The following is a 20,014-nucleotide window of genomic DNA, read 5'->3' on the forward strand; positions in this document are numbered from 1 at the left end:
TGCACATGTAAGAGGTATCAAAATATACTGTTAAATATATGTATTGTGAAATAGATTTCACACATCACCTGATGTAGCTGCTTGATCGAAATGAGTGCTTTCCCCTTTAGTTGTTGAGATGCCATGAGCCAACATAATTTCCTGTTCTGTCTCTTCCCTTTTGCATTGTAACTGAATGGCAGAGAGAAAGAGCAATTCACTCAAAGAGGATGCTTACTTTTGCATTCGTATCAGGATGAAGATACAGTGACACTGCTGCCCCATGTCTGTATCCAACAACTCAAAACTACACAACATAGATTAAGTGTTTCACATATGTGGTACCGTGACCCTTCGGATTTCGCATGATCGGCTGTTCACCGATCGCTGGAGTTGCTGCTTCAACAGACGACGGTGTGCTACAGATTGCTGCAGGTCTGCTCTTATCCTTTAGGATGGTATAGATCGAACTTTTGTGAGGTATGGTGGAAAACTTTTTTTGTTTTTTTGTTTGCCATCTATGCACTTTCATATGTGTCAAACTGTTCTTCGTACTGCTGCATGCTCTTTAATGACAGAGTTTTTGTGATCGTAACATATGGAACTTTTTCTCAGTGCAGTATCATACTGAACTGTCTTGTTACATGTGTATTTCTGTGAAGTGCATGTGTTTATTTACATATTAGTTAGTGATTTTATTTCATTTATCTGCAGCTGTTGTCAGATTTCTCTTTGTGTTTTATTTTAAGCTGAGTCGTGTTCGAGGACATTGTTAGTATAATTTTAGCGTGTGCAACAGCCCAGTGAGATGCTCCCAGCAGGCTGGGGTAGTGGGGCTATACTTAATCGTTCTGACAAAAGGTCTGAAGTTTCACCTCAATGTTTTGGGAGGGGGTGCCCATATGAAAAAAAAAAAAAAGGTTCATATACAGCAACCATATCACATACAGTCCAATACATGTCATACACATAATCAGACCATGTATGGCCACTTTTATACTGAAAAACACACATACAACTTGTAGGGGATTTTTAGGTCATATATGAATACTGTAAAGGTATTATACTGTATGAGTTTTATATGACAACAGTATGCAATGGTGTATGGTTTTAGTAGGAAATAACTCATATTCCTATACAAATCATTTAAAGATCTTAGATTGAATCATATGCTAGTTATATAGGATTTATTTAAATTTTGCATTATTTGTTTATATGAATTTAATACAGATTTTGTGTTTTTAATATGGAAATGGTGTGCCTGTTCTTCAAGCTTTATATGTTTCCACCTAATTCCTCATATTACAGCAATGATACTATTGATATTGATATGATTGATATTATTATATCTCTACATATAATTATCATACATGATTTTAGTCAACCCCCAAGTCAGAGCTGACTGATGCTGACGAACAGAGACTTCAGGGCCATCTTCACTTCATTTATCAGATTTGGTAGCTCTAGCAACAAAAATATAGCAAAATAAAATATGATAAAGCAATCTCTTACACCTATTTACTATGTGTACATATGGTCATCTAAGCTGATGAATTTAATGTTAATGATGCGTTTTACAAAGCCATCATGCCAGATGTTAGAGGTTGGATAACTTTCAGGTTTCTTGTCATATACTTGATAATAATGCAATTAATTACCAATAATTATTAAATTATTTGTCTTAACTTTCCATAGCAAGTTGAATAATAATATTGAAACAATAGCAGTTCTACAATAATGTTGAAAGTTTGAAGTGCAAAGACAGTAAAAACTACTAAAGTAAACCACCAAACAGTTTGATAGCTGGCTGCTGATTCACCACAACAGTAAAATAACTAGTACGTGCATTTTTCTTACTTTTTTGTCATCATTTCTCAATTTTTCGTTTTCCTCCATTTTTTCAGCCTCTTCTGAGTCTCTGTCGAGGTTGTGCTTGATACTCATCAACAGTCATTCATTTCTCTGTGGTTTGGGAATCACTGAGATGGAAATGATACGCATTCATTTTCTTAGATATTTGTCTTCTTACCTCTATAAATGTAAACAGATGAATATAAATGACTGTACCTGAAGGGGAGGGAGGCAGATCTCAAAGGAGATATGTTAAAACTTTTTTTGCATGTTTTTTTTGCACAATTATGCATGTGTTATGCACATACACACTAGTAATTAATAATTAACTTAACATATAGGCTAGTAAGGGCATATTAGCCATTATTTAAAATTTATTAAACATTTGAAGGATCCACAATGCAATAAATAAGCAAAAATAAGCTAGTAATTAATGATTAACTAAATGTACAGTAAAAACCCATTTAGCCATTATTTACAACTTAGCAAACCATATTTTTGTGTAGTAATGAGATTTGTGTGTACTTATCTGAATAGCATACTCGGAGAGCCGCGTCACAGCGCGGGGAGGGACAAGATAAGAGCGAGGGCATGAGTGAAGTACAGCCTTATACTGATGCACTATGTTTAATACACATCTTAAGAGATATGGTGGACATTCATAGGCCTATTAAATTTGCATTATTTTCCTGTTTTTACATCATGAAAATTTATAAGACTTTAGTTATATGTGGGACATATATGACACGTAGGATTGAAAATACATAAATATTAAGCAATTTGTATATAGTTTTTTTGCAGCATATACATCCCTTATAATATTCTGTTGGAACATATAATGGTGCATTCAAGTCACGTCAGAAGGATCGTATTTACGAGCTAAATGCACAGTAACGCCACCACAATGTCGTTAATACGAGTGGGAAGTTCGGGATTTTCTTTAAGCCCCGATCTCTATGAGTTGGGGCGTGTCAGTGCGAAACATGGCAGAATACCACGATATTATAGGTATTTAGCAGCGACATTGTCCAGCTTTTATATTTACAACGAAGTAAGCTAATTGCCTGCACAAAATATGGTAGCATTATAATATAACAATATAATATGTAATGATAAAGTTTACACTAAAGTTTTCACTAAAAACATAAAAAAGCAAAACACAACTGATGCACATTCTTTGGTCTTCATTTTCAATAAGTAGAAGTGTTGTATTTATGTGTAATTAATTAAGAGAACGTATGCCGCCCATCTTATTCTGACGAAAGTGACTTGAACGCACATGTAAACACGACTTCCCACCTCGTAAATATGAATTTCCCAGAGTTGAACGCACCATAAGAATCACAGATGTTTTTAACAAAACTTTTCCATATGGGTGGGGGAGGCCATTCTTTAATGCAGAAATTGACCATGCACATGCATGAATTGGTACCTCTGTGAGCCCAGCTGCTTGTTCTACTCCTTTTACATGCACTGTCTTTAGGGGGATTATTTCTGACCTGTCACAGAAAATTGGTGAGAGCATTTCAGCCAGTCTCAGTTTATATATATATATATATATATATATATATATATATATATATATATATTTTTTTTTTTTTTTTTTTTTTTTGTCTACTCAAAACAAAACAAAAACACATAATAAATAAACAAATTGGAAAAAAACTAAATGGAAAAAACAGAATCTCAAATTTCTGATATTACAAGCATCGAGGAAATTGACATCGTTGTAAGCCCATTGTCTGATAGATTTATTTGGTCAAATGTGCACAGGCGTTCATCATTTAGTTTGGGGGAAGAGTTACACCATTTTCAAAATATGTGCTCATTGGAGTCCATACAGAATAAAAATGTTAGGTGGATCCTCTAAGAGAATATTTAATTTTCTCTAATTTCAAGAACAGCATTACATCACTAAGCCAGAGTGAAACTAAAGGTGGTTTCTTTGATTTCCAAGTTTGACATGCAAAAGCACAAGCATCTTGACAATTTTTGATTTTTGACATGACCACACCTTGCTCAGATACAAAAACAGCCATTTTAAAGCTAAGTATGATATTCTTACTATATTCCTCAGTCAAAATGTTTAAATATAGTTTAGTCCAGTAGTCCAGTAATGAAGCAGTCTGGAGCAAGCCCAAAACATATGAGCCAAGTCTGCTTTAGCAGAGCAACATTGTTCACACGTGTCTACTACATCAGCGTAGATCTTGGACAGTCTAACCTTACTGTAATAAAGTCAGTGGAGGACCTTGAACTGAATTAAACCCAAGCAAGTACAGGATGTTTTTCCATTCACTCTAGATATTGCATTATTCCAGGATTCATCTGATATATCCACTGCCAGATTGTTTGTCCAGTCTGCACAAACTTTGTCTAGATTAATACTTTTTATTGACATTAAAGTATTATATACATTGGAAATTACTCCCTTCATATGTAATGGAATGTTTAAAATTGCATCCAATCCTGTACTGGGAGGAATGGAGGGATAAGTGGGACAATGATTTTGGATTAGATGACGAACTTGAAAATATCTAAACGTGTGATCTTGGCAAATTGTAAAATCTAAAATTGTAAAATTGTAAAAAATCATCAATAAAAAGATCACTAAATTTGACAAGACCTGAATGTTGCCACTGGCTGAGTCCAGCTGAGCTGGAAGGAATAGGTGATTCTTGCATATAGGGCTAGCTATGGAGAAGTCTTTAAAACCAAAACATTGTCTGAACTGAAACCAAATCTGAAGAGTGTTTGCTACGACTGGGCATTGAGTATACAATGAAATACCAAGGGGCAATTTAGATAAAGCTAAAGCAGGAAGAGATGATGAAGTACATGATTTTGCCTCTGAAATACACCAGACATCATTGGAGTTCTGAAGCCAGTAAAGTATTTTTGAGATATTTGCAGCCCAGTAATAATACCTAAAGTTAGGATGCGCTAATCCACCTTGAGTTTTCTGTTTTTGGAGAAATTCCTTCCGAATTCTAGGTGTTTTTCAATCCCATATGAATGATGAAATCAATCTGTCTAAATTCTGAAAAAAAGGACTTTGTTAAAAAGATTGGGATACATTGAAACAAGTACATGAACCTTGGTAAAATGTTCATTTTTACACAATTGATTCTACCTGCAAGAGAAAGAAACAACAAATCCCATTTTCTGAGGTCTAGTTTTAACTTGTCGATTAAAAGAGCAAAGTTCTCTTTGTAAAGGTTAGGGAATCCCTATGTGATGTTTATGCCTAAATATCTAAAACCTGATACAGACAACTGAAAAGGTATATCGGTGTTCGAAATATGGAGGCCCTTACCGTTAATGGGAAAGCAAACACAATTTATAGCCTGAGAACGTTCCAAATTGTTTCAATATCTATATATTGGATAGCCATCAGGGCCGGAAGTTTTTTTACTCTGCATTAATGTGATCGAGATTAAAATTTCTTCTATTTGTATGGGCTGATCTAAATTACTTTTCTGCACAGAATTAAGGGTGGGTATATCTATATTGTTTAAAAATTGTTCCAACATTTCAGAGTTAGATTCAGGGCTTTCAGAAGTCTATAAATCTAAGTAATAGTTCTTAAAACTGTTATTTATTTTAACTGGATTAACTATTAAATCATTATTACTGTTACAAATTTGAGGTATAAATTGAGAGGCAGCTTTAGATTTTAACTGGTGTGCTAAAAGTCGTCCTGCTTTTTCTCCATGTTCGTATATACAGTATATCCTCTAGAATGTAATAAATACCATTCAGTTCTATTTGTTGATAACAGATGATGCTGCTGCTGCAATGCCCCACTTTAAAGGGTTAGACCTTGGTTCATCTTCGGAACACAAATTAAGACATTTTTGATGAAATCTGAGAGTTTCTGAACCACACATATGCAGCAACATCACTGCACTTTTTCAGGTCCAGCAAGGTAGTAAAGACATTGTTAAAACAGTCGACGTGGCTACAGTGGTTCACCTTAATGTTATGAAGAGACAAGAATACTTTTTGTGTGCAAAATAAAAATAACGACTTTATATAACAGCTTGAACTGTTGTCATATGCAGTTGACATAGTGAACGCAGTGCAGGCTTCCGTGTTCTACATCCGAACGGCAACTCATTATTATTATAATTATTGCTGCTACAGTGCCCCACTATAGCTCCCACAGGAGCCATACAGTCTTCCTTTCATTTTATCTATTCTCCAAGTGTTTGGGCGGTCTTCAAGATACCCGGGACCGACCCGGGCCCGTCTATTATTTGAAAGCTGGACCCGAACCCGGCTGGGAAGACACAGACCCGACTGGACCTGATCGGCACATAGGTCTATTCCACAGCAAATTGCTATTAATAAGTCAATAAACAAGTTGCGAAAATAAAATGTTTTGTCTTACCTATGTTAGTAGCCTTCTCCCTTATACCTGACTGTGATGCACAATCCTCCTTGCCAAGAAAGTTCATCCATGTTATTCCTCTCTTGCCGACTGAAATGCTTAATCCACTCATTATTCCAGCTTTAAAAGTCCACTTGCTGTCACAATGACAAATGTGACTTTGCAGTTTTGCATTTTGTTGTAACTCGAGTCAACTCATATAATAAAATAACTTTGACTGTTTGCCCTTTTGAACTATAATAACGATTGCTTGTTCAGTGACATGGCCGCTGACGTTAGCATTATTTATTTGTGATCATTTCTGTGCTTTCTGAGCCGAGTCTGACCAAAACTTTAGATATAACACGGTTCATTCATAATATTATTATAAAAAATAAAGTGCGCTCGCAAGAGACTGTGAGTGTGCAAGGCTGCAAGCAGATTTTGAAATTTGAAGTTTGTTTGCATTACTGTTGCAAACAATAGGAATAGTAAAACTCGATGATCACCTTTCGTTTGCATTAACTCTGCCCGCTCTGCTTCTGATGGCTGGGGTCACTCGTGTTTTTCTTTCACCTTCCTGGTCATACTTTGCAAGTTACAAAACACACACAGTGCTGACTGACTCCCAACACGGCCGGGTGATCTCCGAATCAGATCGGCTCGGGTATACACACAATGTTAATCAGACCCGGGAACCGAAGTAATAGATTGGGACCCGACCCGGACCCGTCTGACCATTTAAAATATAGACCTGGGTCCTTGGGTCCTCTTTGTAGACCTCTAGCATGTACACAAAGATTATATGGGCACACAAATTCGTGAAACAAAATTATGAAGCTGTAAATGAGCATAATAGGGGCCCTTTAACAAAAATCACTATATCACATAACTAAGACATATTTTCGTATATTCAATTTTATGTGTAATATTCATGTGAATGAAAAGGTGTGAATGAAATGTGTTGTTGAATTGATTTTATTTGTATATTCAATTTAATTCCTGTGAATAATTGTGGGATATATGTGTAAAGTAAGACACAGAAAGAGGTTGTTTACTGGAAAAGAAGAATTATTGAAGAGAATTCTCACAGAACAGACTGTGACTAAAGGGAGTGAGCTGAGAAACCACTGAGTGTGTGTTTCCTATTCTCTGTTGAAGAAACTGCAGACGTGGTCTGCCAAAAAACCTCTTGTTGGTGTTTCATTTGAGATGTGCTACATGCTCTTTTACTGCAGATCCTTTTTTCATCCTCTTTATGTGACTGTCAACATAAAGATAGATTACACAATTTAAGTGTTTTGTTTATGTGTGCAACATGCCCTGTTCTTCTATCAGAATCAGAATCAGAAAGAGCTTTATTGCCAGGTATGTTGTTTACACATACTAGGAATTTGTTTTAGTGACAGAAGTGCTCCACAGTGCAACAGAGTGACAGCGACAAGACAAGACACATAATAAAAATAATAAAATAATAATATACAAATTTACAAGTGCAAAAAAAGCAAAAAGACAATATATATTATAGACAATTGTATGTACAGTTATGTGTGCAAATTGAGATATAAATAAGCGTTTTAAGTCAATAATGTGTAATAGTGTTGTGTGTTCTGTGTTTGTCAAGTGACCAGTCACCAGATGTACAGCACAACAATCAGAGCAGCTGAAGCTCCAACTGCTGAAAAACAGAAACAAATCAAATGCAGTAATTTATCAGTAAATATGCTAATAATTAAGTATATGCCTCATTAACTCACACATGACATCACTGTAATTATCTTCATGCTAAATTCTGGAGCCACACTTATATTGTCCACTGTCATAAGAGAGCAATCTGGAGATGCTGCATGTCAGAGTAACTGAATCACACTCCTATATTCCATTATATGGACTTTTGACTGCAAGAGCCTGTTGTGGAGGATCTACTGTAAAATTGTTTATTGTTTAACAAATGCTATTCAAAAATATGGACCCACTTTATATTAAGTGGCCTTAAGTACTTACATTTTAATTAATCATTTGATACAATGCACTTATTGTGTACATACATGTTTTTATATTGTACTTATATTTTAAAAACACCTGCATGTAATTACATCTGTAATTAAATTCTGTAATTAAATTCATAATTACACTGTTGACCCATCCCTTACACCTTACCCCTACCCTTAAACCTACCCATACCACCAAAGCTTTCCCTAACCTTACCCGTATCCACCTCAATATCAGCAAAAGTGTTTTGCAATTCAAAATGAACCCACTAAGTACATTGTACTTATTTTTTGATGTAAGTACATAGTAGTTAAGGCCACTTAATGTAAAGTGGGACCAAAAATATGACTAAATACATGCTCACATGAGACAGCAGGAGAGAGAGACTGTGTCCCTCTTCTGACTGACTGCAGCAGGAGTTTAACATTGACTAGAGCTTAATCTCTGAAATTCTCTAGAAGTATGGAAGAAAGTCAAACTGGTTTATAATAATGAGTTCATGTGTCTTTGTGTGCATGGGTGTGTGTGTGTGTGAGAGAGTACATGGCCGCATCATTGTTTGGACTATTCTCTGTTTTTGTGGCAGGCACTGAAATCTCCCCTCTCTCTCTCTGAGTGGATGTGGCATGCAAGTGTGCTGCGAAATGAACAAGTCTCTATTATTTCATTTTAAAGTTTCTCTTTTCAATTTTTATATTAAGCCTGTCACCAGCCGTGAGTTGGGGCAGGTGATCAAAATATTCATCCACTAGAAAACATAGGACCCCGGTTACAATATATTATTGTTTATATAGAGCTCTATGTTCCGACAGTAATGTAATATTGTAGAGATGCAGACATTGAATCATAGAGATGACACAGGTCATGATTTGCAAAAAATACTAATATTAGTGTAGATGGCATTCAATTTTCGGTTCTAGCAGATCTGAATAACAGCATAACCATGAGATGTAAGGTATTAATAAATGAATTAAGTCTATGCTTGACTGAAAAAAATAGGTCTTAAGACTAGTCTTAAAATGAGAGAGTATGTCTGAGTCAGTGCTAGGAAGGCAATTTTGCCTTTGTTCGCAAACATCATTTGATCAAAAATAGTCAACTCCAGATGATTGAACTGTTTAATTTATATATTTCTCTGTCAATCATTGCAATTTCATCAGTGTCTCACACATGGAATTCAACAGATTAGCAGTTGTCACTCCTTAAATATGCAGCATGTAAGTGGACATTGGTCCTTTTAGCACGATGAAAAACAAAACTTTTATCCAAATTGTGAATGGGTTATATACAGAAAGTGAGCTGAGAGTGTTCCCTTTATAATTACTGGAGCTGTTAATCAACCACACTGCACAATGAATCTCTTATTTACATCATGTCTGGACTTAGTCTATGAACTCACGTTAAGAAAACTGCAGTTTTGAGGTGAATTCTTCTGTGCAGTGACTATAGCATTCATGCGCTCGACTGCCCCGCTTATTTTCACATTACCTTATATCCAGACCAAGCATTTAGATGTATTTACAGAGACCATATACAGTGTTTAGCAAATTTATTAGACCCTAATTCTCTATTTTTCCTGCATAGAGAATTACAAAGCGGCCGCCTCCATCAAATTTCATGCCGCCTCCGGCTGTCGAGTGTCGACAAAACTCAGGCAGGCAGTCACATGCTTAGATACCCCTTTACCACGGTTCATTAATGTGTTGATTTTTAAATTCTCCCTCATGTCAGCCAGGGTCAGCCATAGGTGGCGCTGCTGGACTACTAGTGTAGCCATCACCTGACCAACGGTGGCGGCGCGCAGCTCCCCCAGCAGCTGTTGGTCAAGACCACCCTGGGGCCTGTCCATGAGCGCTTTGGCCTGGTAGACCTGTAGCAGGGCCATGGCATGCAGGGCGGTGGCGGCCTGTCCGCAGGCTCTGTAAGCTTTCTCTGTCAAGCTCGATGAGAATTTACAGGCCCGGGACGGGAGCAGCGGTTCACCGCGAGTGCATCCGCTTCCCTATTTATACCAACCTAGCGGGGGCGGTGCACATTATGCAAATATCGCACGCCAGTTCCATTGGCTTGTTTAGTTTCACTTGAAGCTGATAGGGCTCTCTGGTGATATCCCAATTCGTCGGTCACTACTGAGGTATGTCGAACGTGACCGACTGAAAGGGAACAAATGTTAGTTTAAAACCCCCCTTTTTCATGAACAGTATCAGCAACATATTCAGTGTAATCAAATACAAAGATTCAGTTGAATTTACAAGTGAAATGGACAAAATACAAATAAGTTTCAGAAATTTTTCAAAAGCATTAATGATAATACAATTTTTTGCACTTGGGTAAGAATGAGAAATACTAACATACATTTTGATATTGAACTTGGTGAGACAAATTATAGCTAATCGATTTATAAAGTCCAAAGAAAAAACAAAACAAACAATAACTGGATGAAGTTCACAGTTATAGTGAAGTCTAGATGTATGCATACATTTTGTAGATTTGACTTTGTGTGTGGCTATATTTAGCTGTGGCTATGTGTAAATTCAATCATGCTCCAAACAAAGGTGAGGAGGTTTTACAACTGTGATGCAAATTTGGTCCTGTTTTTGTAAAAGGGAGCCAGCATGAACATGTGAGTATGAGGTGTGATCTGGCTCAAAATCTTTCCACACCAATGTTTTTGTTAAAGAGCATGATAAAGTGCAAAGTTCAGAGTTACTGAATCCTGTTGTGAGGAAAGCATTTTCATGGTTAATGCAACCGTGAATCACATTGTAGCCACATGGCAATTCTGTGCTCCTGTACATGTTTTTACTCCAGCTATGTTTTATTTCCCTTTATTTAACCAGATAAAACTTTCTGAGATTAAGAATCTCTTTTACAGAAGTGACATGGCCAAGATGAGCAAAAAACCCACAAAGACACATCATCAATACAAATCAAAAACATTTACAAATTATTTCTTCCTTTAACAGTTCACTAACAAAAAAATTGAAAGTGTTCATCGACACCGGAATATGCAATTTCAGGTAATTTTGTAAAAAGATTCAGTCATTGTGTGCAGCATACCGAAGTCATATTTTCCAAATTCAGTTTGTGTGAGTGGAACTGAGACGATGTACAAATCCTGTGAGTGCAAAGAATAAGCTCCAAAAGGTTTGTGTTGGGTAAGGGAGCAAAGATATGGAGGCAACTGACCCAAAATGGATTTTTAAATAAACAGGTACCAGTGCTTACGTCTGTGAGTTTATAGTGACGACCAACCGACTCTATTGTACAGCTCACAATGGTGAGTGCTGTAATTACAATTTGATATAAACCTGAGTGCACCATGATATAAAGTATCCAAAGAGCTTAAACGTTTGGTAGTTGCCGATTTGTACAAAATATCTCCTTAATCAAGGACAGGCATAAATGTAGCAGAGACTTATTTTCTTTTTGCCTCGAATGAGAAGCAGAGTTTATTTCTATAATAAAACCCCAGCTTTATTTTTGATTTAGTCCTTAACTGATCGACATGAGATTTAAAAGATAAGGACTCATTCAGGTAACTGGGAACAAGTAGGTGGAGCTGGTGCTGAGGGTGTGTTTATAAAACAATAGAAGCATGATATAAAATGTGACCAAGAGATGTTGGAAAGCTATTGACGGTAATATAAATCTATAAGTGTGTTATGACATTAATACATTTAAATGTTGCATTACCAGTAGCAGTCTTGCAGAAACCAGATATTCAGAAAAAAAAATCTGGAACATAATTATTATTTTTTATTTATCTATTTATTTATTGATTTATTCATGCTTTGAAAGTGCCCGGTAACAGTTAATTTCTTATAAACCTTTTTCTTCATGTCCAACAGCAGTGAGTCAGTGAAGAACAATGGCATCTGTTGAACAGCATTGTGACACACTAGAAGAGGAAAAGCTGAAACACAAGGAAGGTAATAAGTGAAAGAATATCAGTAATGTTAAAGTTGTCATTGATAAAATGCAATAAATCTTGTCTCTATTCCAGTTCAGATGAGCAGCAGCGCTCACACTGGAGTCAGTGTTGATCTGAATGCTCAGACGGGAGCAACTGTAAATGCTCCTGTACTCGCTGGAAACACCATCACATCAGTGATCTTCAACTACAACACTGCAGGAAACGGTACTATCACCATACCTGTGATTACTGATACACACTGCTCATTAGCATTCAGTTAATAGCTCATTAATGCTGAACCCTAATGAAGTCCATTGTAATGCTATTGTTCACAGACATGCTTTAGCTACATGACAGACTTTTCTTCTGTATATCTGTATATTTTGTCTCTCATTTTTTATTTATTTCCTTTTCTTTCTTCTTACAGAATCACAAAATTCCTCAGAAACAGAGAAAGCAGAGAAACAAGGTGCAGCAGTTGTATTATCTTAAAGGGATAATTTACCCCAAAATGAAAATTTGCTGATGAATTGCTGCTGCTGTTGATTATTGCTGTTTTTGTGTTTAAATATTTTTATTAGAAATGTTAACAGCAAGTCAATTATAATTACATTTTTTTAAATGCAAACAAACCTTAAGTTTTAACAAATAGGCATAATAAAAAAAATAAGTTAAGAAAAGGAAAAAAACAATAGAGTATGGAGCACATTCCTCCTGTTCCAGCACCAACCAACTCTCCCACACCGGAGTAAAATCTATCCATGAAGTCAAGAACCTCAGATTCGCAGCCCAATAGTAAAAAAAGAAAATTAGGTAGGGTGAGCCCTCACTGTATTTTGGATTTACATAGGTGGTGGGTCGAAATCCTGTGGGCTTTGTAGTTCCAGACAAATGGGACCAGGATAGAGTCCAATTGTTTGAAAAAGGATTTGGGCAGAAATACAGGAATGTTCGCACCGTATACAAAAATTGCGGGAGAAATATTATCTTGGTTGCATTTACCCTTCCCACAAGAGAAATAGGAAGTGTTCTCCAGAACATGATCGTGGATTTAAGTTTTGACAACAAGGGTTGAAAATTAGCCTTGACTAAGTTGGAAAACTTTTTTGTCACCTCAATTCCTAGGTATGTGAATTGTTCTGAAGTCAAAGTTTATTTATAAAGCACTTTTTTAAAACAACAAGTGTTAATCAAAGTGCTGTACATACAAAAAAAGAAAAAGAAAACATATTCAATAATACAAACAGTCAGCACCATAAAAGAAAAACACTTAAGACACAAAAAAAACTGTAAAAGGAAGCAGCTCTCACACAGCATCGAACGCCAGAATGTAAAAATAAGTTTTTAGGCCAGATTTAAAGACCTCAAGTGTTTGAGCCTGTCTGATGTAGAGAGGCAGACTGTTCCAGAGCTTCGGGGCCGCCCCTGCAAAGGCTCGGTCCCCCCTGCTCTTCAGTTTTACCCTTGGAACAACTAAAAGCAAATGGTCAGCAGACCTTAATGCTCTTAACGGAGTATACAGATTAATCAAATCAGAAAGATAACTTGGTGCTGAACCATTAAGAGATTTAAAAACAAGCACCAAAATTTTAAAATGAATTCTATAATGGACAGGTAGCCAGTGAAGAGACACGAGAACAGGAGTGATATGTTCCCGCTTTCGTGTGCCCGTCAATAGGCGAGCTGCCGCATTCTGGACCATTTGCAGTCTGGAGAGAGAGGCCTGACTAATGCCTAAATAAAGGCTGTTACAATATTCAAGGCGACTTGAAATGAATATATGCACAACTCTTTGAAAGTCTTTAGAAGACAAGAAAGGTTTCACCTTGGTGAGTTGTCTCAATTGGAAAAAACAAGATTTAACTACTAAATTAATCTGTTTATCCAATTTAAAATCACAATCCATAACAACACCCAAATTTTTTACACAGGGTTTCACATATAGATTCAGCTCACCAAGGTTTAGGTTTACTGACTCACGTGTTCCCCCTGGCGTAAACAACACCACTTCTGTTTTCGGTAACACTTTAGAATAATGGTCCGTCATTAATAAGTAACTATGCAGGAAGTAATGCAGGACTAATGAGTAGTACTACATTAACACTTCAGCTACTACCATTAACTAATATAGAAACAAGCTTAACTAATCAGCAAGTAATATCGAATTTAGGACTAAGATAGTTCCTTATTAGCTAATCAATAATTAGAGAATGAGATTGGCATCAATAATAACTAATAGGTAACTATGAGAAATTATAAAGAATTACTAATTAATTACTAATCACAACATTAAAGTGTCTGAGATGTGAGCAATTGTCTTTTTTTTTTACTCTCAACGTGGTCATGAAATGCATAATTAATTACTCAAGTGTTACCTAGTCACTATGCAGTAACTAGTAGTGATCTGGACCATTATTTTAATGTGAAAAACATCTTTTTCACTTTAAAATAATGGTCCAGATCACTAGTAGTTCTTGAAGATTGTCCTTTTTTACTCTCAACGTGGTCATAAAATGCATCATTAATTACTCAATTACCTAGTCATTCTTCAAGAACTACTAGTGATCAGGACCATTATTTTAATGTGAAAAAGATGTTTTTCACTTTAAAATAATGGTCCAGATCACTACTAGTTACTGCATAGTGACTATGGTAACACTTGAGTGATTAATGATGCATTTTATGACTATATTCAGAGTAAAAATTATGACTGATTACGTCTCAGACACGATAATGTTCTTTACAATTTGTCCGTTAGTTAATAGTTATTAATGATGGTAATTTCATTAGGTATTTATTGATTAGCTAATAAGGAACTATCTTCTTAATTTGATATTACTTACTGATTAGTTAAGCTTGTTTCTATATTAGTTAATAGTAGTAGCTGAAGTGTTAATGTAGATCTACTCATTAGTCCTGCATTACTTCCTGTATAGTTACTTATCAATGACGGACCATTATTCTAAAGTGTTACCCTGTTTTCTTTTCATTAAAGTTAACAAAATTTAGTGCCATCCAGGTCTTCATTTCTTCAAAACACTGCAAAAGAGACGCTAAGAGCAGGTATCTTTATGTTTCAAGGGCAGATAAATTTGTAGGTCATCTCATCTGCATAACAATGAAAAGAAATACCAAATTTCCTAAAAATATGTCCCAAAGGGAGAACAGAATAGGCCCTAAAATGGAGCCCTGGGGGACCCCACATGTGAGTGCAGCAGTTGAGGAGACATAGGGCCCCTATTTTAATGATCTAAATGCAAAGTGTAAAGCGCACGGCGCAGGTGCACTCAGGGCGTGTCAAAATCCACTTTTGCTATTTTAACGACGGAAAAATGGTCCGTGCGCCGGGGCGCATTTTTGAAATGGGTTGTCCCTATTCTCTTAATGAGTAATGGGCGTAACGTTCAATAAACCAATCAGAGTGTCATCTCCCATTCCCTTTAAGAGCGAGATGCACTCGCGCCATTGCGGATTGCTATTTACATGGTGTACACGCGATGAGTCAGTTAATATATATGTGTGTGTATTGGCAGGATTGTTCAATTAATTAGCCAATTTCGTTCATCATTATAAGTAGTAATAGGCTGAATTGAAAATAGGTAGCCTAATTCTAATACACGCAATGACTATTCATCATTACATTTTTATATTTATGTAGCCTACACAATAATATTCTTTTACACTGTAATCCTTTTGTATTTAATATTTGGCATGTTTGTGTGATGCGCATCCCTGTGTGTAATAAGCAAAGTCAACGCGCACTGTGGACGCGCCCAGAGGTGCAGTTTCTACCAACGCGCTCTAACAAAAAAATATTGCGCCATTGACTTTAGACTTTAGACCAGGTTTGAGTTGGTCTATGGCGCAGTCTATTTTCAGCTCCTTAAAATAGCAATGCGTCGGCAATGCACCTGAACACACCTCTTTTTTAGACCAGCACGCCCATGGGCGCACTAACTGGCGCAAATGCATTTACTAATTTAAGGACGTGGCGCTGAACGGGAAAACGTGAACGGTGCCGGACACAAACTAGCAAACACACTTGCGCTGTGCCTTGCGTCGCATTGCGCCGGGTGTATTATAGGGCCCATAGTCTCCAAGATGAACCGAAAAAGTTCTTTCAACCAAATAGGATTTAAACCATTCCAATGCAGTACCCTTAATACCAACACATTGTTCTAGCCATGAAATCAAGACTGAAACACTTCATGAATACCATGTAAATCTAAAAATGAATTCAATTGTCCAAATACAACCTTCTCCAATAGTTTGGATAGAATGAATCTTTAAGAAGACGGAGAGGAACAACATCCATACCACATGAGGATGGTTTCATTTTAACAAAGGTCTCATTCAGTGAGTCAAGAGACACCAACTCAAACTGATCAAACACAGCAGAGCACTCAGTGGAAATGGATGAAGTCAAAGGGAGCAAAATATTCGCTCTAACAGCCTCAATCTTGTCAATGAAAAAGTCAAAAAATTTCTCACACATCTCAGCTGAAGGCTCTAAACAGGTTGCCTGGAGAGTGTTTAAAACTGCATTATAGTACTAAATAGCACAGCTGGCTTATGGTAGTTATTACAGATGATGCTAGAAAGATACTTTGATTTCTCAGATCTAACAGTTTTTTGATATTTAAGCAGATTCTCCTTCAAAATATCAAAGGAAATCTGCAATTTATCCTTCTTCCAGCGGCGTTCCGCCCTTCTACACTCGAGCCTTACAGTTCGAGTAGTAGCGTTCAGCCATGGTTGAGTTCTAGGTTTTACTCGAACCATCTTAAAAGGAGCCACAGTATCCAAGATATTAAGACAAGTTGAAGAGAACAATGAAGTCAGATCATCAGTGTTAAGTCTGTATGAAGACCTTGAATAGTCATCGTCAATAGCATTAAATGCCTCTGAAAATGATTGAATGGTTGAAGAATTAATCGTTCTATGATGGCGACGGGTTGGAGCAGTCACTTTAGGATCACAGGTAATACATATCTCAAATAAAACAGTAATGATCAGAGAAAACAGCATCACAGACTCCAATAGTACCAATTGACAAGCCATATGATAAAACCAAGTCTAAGATATGACCACAAACATGTGTGGGACTAGCCACAAGCTGAGTTAAATTAAAAGACTCCACCAGATTAAGAAAGGCTTTAGCCAAGGGTTTGACAGGACAACACACATGGATGTTAAAATCCCCAACAATTAAGACCCGATCATATTTTGGCATAATTTCAGCCAAAAAATCAGAAGTCTTATATATAGTCTTTGTTAAAGTCTTTGTTATATTTAGGTGGGTGATAGACAACAGCGCACAACACCGGACAACTCAAGCTTAGTTCAAAAATACTGAGTTCGAAGCTGGAATAGGAGTAAACTGATAGATGACAGTTTAAGTGTTCTTTAAAAATAGCTGCTACTCCACCTCCTCGACCCGTAAGCCGTGGAGAATTAAAATAAGTACATTTCAGAGGTACGACTTCTGAAAACACTTGACTCATCAACACTGATCCACGTCTCCGTCACACACAACATGTCCAGATCTTTGGAAGTGAAAAACAACAACAATCCATGCCAAGTTCAGATATAATCCAGCCTTTGGAAACAAGGCCATTAAGCTCCTAGCTCTCACTAGTAGACCACCACGTTTACCGCGGTGTCTAATTTGCTTCTTCCTCCCGGGACAGCATAGGGTCTGACAAAGATAGTCAGGTAATCCACACAGGAACGGAGGATGGGGCGAGTTGTTTTTTTCCACCCTGATTAACATTATAGATCGCTGTATTTTCAACAGCCGATCTAATGTTAAGTAGTGTTTGGCGATCATACACCAATAGAGAGTCTGCAGTATTTAAAACAGTCAAAAAAAACCTGATAAACATCCATACAACCAGGAGCAGGAGACGGCCAGGCACATACACTGGCGTCATCTTCCAAGTCTCATGACTTAAAGGACAAATGATGAAGCCAAGAAGAATCCTTGATAGTAACTGGCATCAACACACTCTTGTCCCAATTAATTTTATATCCTGCAAATGTGCCATAGAAATTAATCAAATTAAGGATATTTGGAATGCTGATTATTGCTGTTTTTGTAGATTATTTCTGCTGCTGCAGAGCAAGTACAGGAACTTGCTACTGCCAATACATACACTAAAACGCTGCTGTGATTATGTAAGACATACTGCTGCTGCACAAATAGCATATATATAAATTACCCCCAAAAAAACTGGAAAGAAAACAATACGGCCAAAATAAGTATGCTGCTGTGTGCATAAAAACATACTGCTGCTATACAATATTATGCTTGAAATGATCCCCCATCAAAGCAGAAGAACAAATGAAATTTGGTCCGGCCTGTAGATACAGTATGTTGTATATATTCATACTGTATATATTGTATATATTCTGTGAAGCACAACACATTTATTCAAATTTTATACTACAGGGCTGTTGAATGCTCAAATCTGATTGGTTGACCTCATTAAACCGAGGTTCTAACTCTCTGTGGTCATTTTAAAATCCTAGGATGTCCTTCGAAAAGAGTAGGGGTGTAACCCCGACATCCTGGTCAAATTTGCCCATTGGTCTCTGTCCATCATGGCCTTCTAATCATCCCCATACACTGATTGGCTTCATCACTGATTGTCTCCTCTCCACCAGTAAGCTGGTGTGTGGTGGTTGCCGTCGCATCATCCAGGTGGATGCTGCACATTGGTGGTGGTTGAGGAGATTCCCCCTTCCATATTTAAAGCGCTTTGAGTTCCCAGAAAAGCGCTATATAAATGTAACAAATTATTTTTAATTATTATTATACTCTCTCACGCTCTCTCTCTCTTACAAACGTACACATGTACTGTATAGTACGGTCACACACTCGCACAGAAACGTTTTGTCAGTGCTGGTCTGACGAATTAATTCGTAAAATAGTTTAGCAACTTAAAAGATACATAACTCACCAGCGAGGTAATAGCTGTGCAGTTCTTGAGGTAGATAAACTTATAGTTTCGCTATTAGTAGAGACAGTGCTGCTGTAGACGCACAGCCTCAGATAGGCTAATTCACATACGCTGCTTATTCTCTGACTCAACTGCGTTAATAACTGTATCAATGGTATTATTCTGCTATCAAGGCTCAAGCCTTCGTTTCTAGTTCGGAAATGACGTTTTGGAATAAGCAACGGAGGCTTGGGATGAGATGTGTAAGAAATTAGTCCTACACCCAACAGTGTTTTAAGGACAAAAATTTGACAATTCTTGAGGCGAGTCTTGAGGTGTGGAAACCGTGGTATAAGCGGAATAACACGACAACACCAGCGAGCAATAGTTCTCTGTTTGACTCAATTACTTTTAAAGTGCCATGATATTTAAAAGTACTAAATGTCATCTTTAGAGTGCAAAGGGAGTTAATTCTGTAGTATGCAGGAGCTGGGAGATATTTAAGTTTAAAAATGTTCTCTAGAGAGGACAAATTTGAACTGCTGGTAGTCAGGAGGATAGTAGGAAAAACTTGTATGCGCAATGGGCATTCCCTTTACCATAGCATGTCTATGGGGCAACTTTTGGCAGCTCTTGCGCCCCAGGGGTACTGTAACAGTTTTACTGTCACATTGTTACGGTAGCTGGTGCAGAGATGAGGCAGATACGGATTTCCACAATAACAGATAATACTTTAATGAACACAAAGGCAGAGTACACCCAACATACACTAAACAAAACAGAGAACGGACAAGGAGTGCAGGGAGTGAGTGCCATATAAAGGGAGTGATGATAATAGAGTCCAGGTGCAGGTGATGAGTGATGATGAGGAGCTGACGAGGGAAGTGAGTGCAGGTGAAGAAACAGGAGGATCATGGGAATTAGAGTCCAGGGGAACAAGGGATCTGTAACACACATTAGTTC

The 20,014-nt window shown here is 37.1% G+C and overlaps 1 protein-coding gene across 1 annotated transcript in view; it reads left to right on the forward strand.

The window, feature by feature from the left end:
- Positions 1-12,065: 12,065 nt before the first annotated feature.
- Positions 12,066-20,014, forward strand: part of LOC125244362 (NACHT, LRR and PYD domains-containing protein 12-like) — a 61,389-nt gene continuing 53,440 nt past the window's right edge. The window contains exons 1-3 of the mRNA XM_048154451.1: positions 12,066-12,126; positions 12,201-12,335; positions 12,538-12,579. Of these exons, the coding sequence (XP_048010408.1) occupies positions 12,066-12,126; positions 12,201-12,335; positions 12,538-12,579 (238 nt within the window). The remainder of the gene's footprint in view (positions 12,127-12,200; positions 12,336-12,537; positions 12,580-20,014) is intronic.

The sequence above is a fragment of the Megalobrama amblycephala genome, linkage group LG14, assembly GCF_018812025.1.
Source record: "Megalobrama amblycephala isolate DHTTF-2021 linkage group LG14, ASM1881202v1, whole genome shotgun sequence".
NCBI classification, from domain to species: domain Eukaryota; kingdom Metazoa; phylum Chordata; class Actinopteri; order Cypriniformes; family Xenocyprididae; genus Megalobrama; species Megalobrama amblycephala.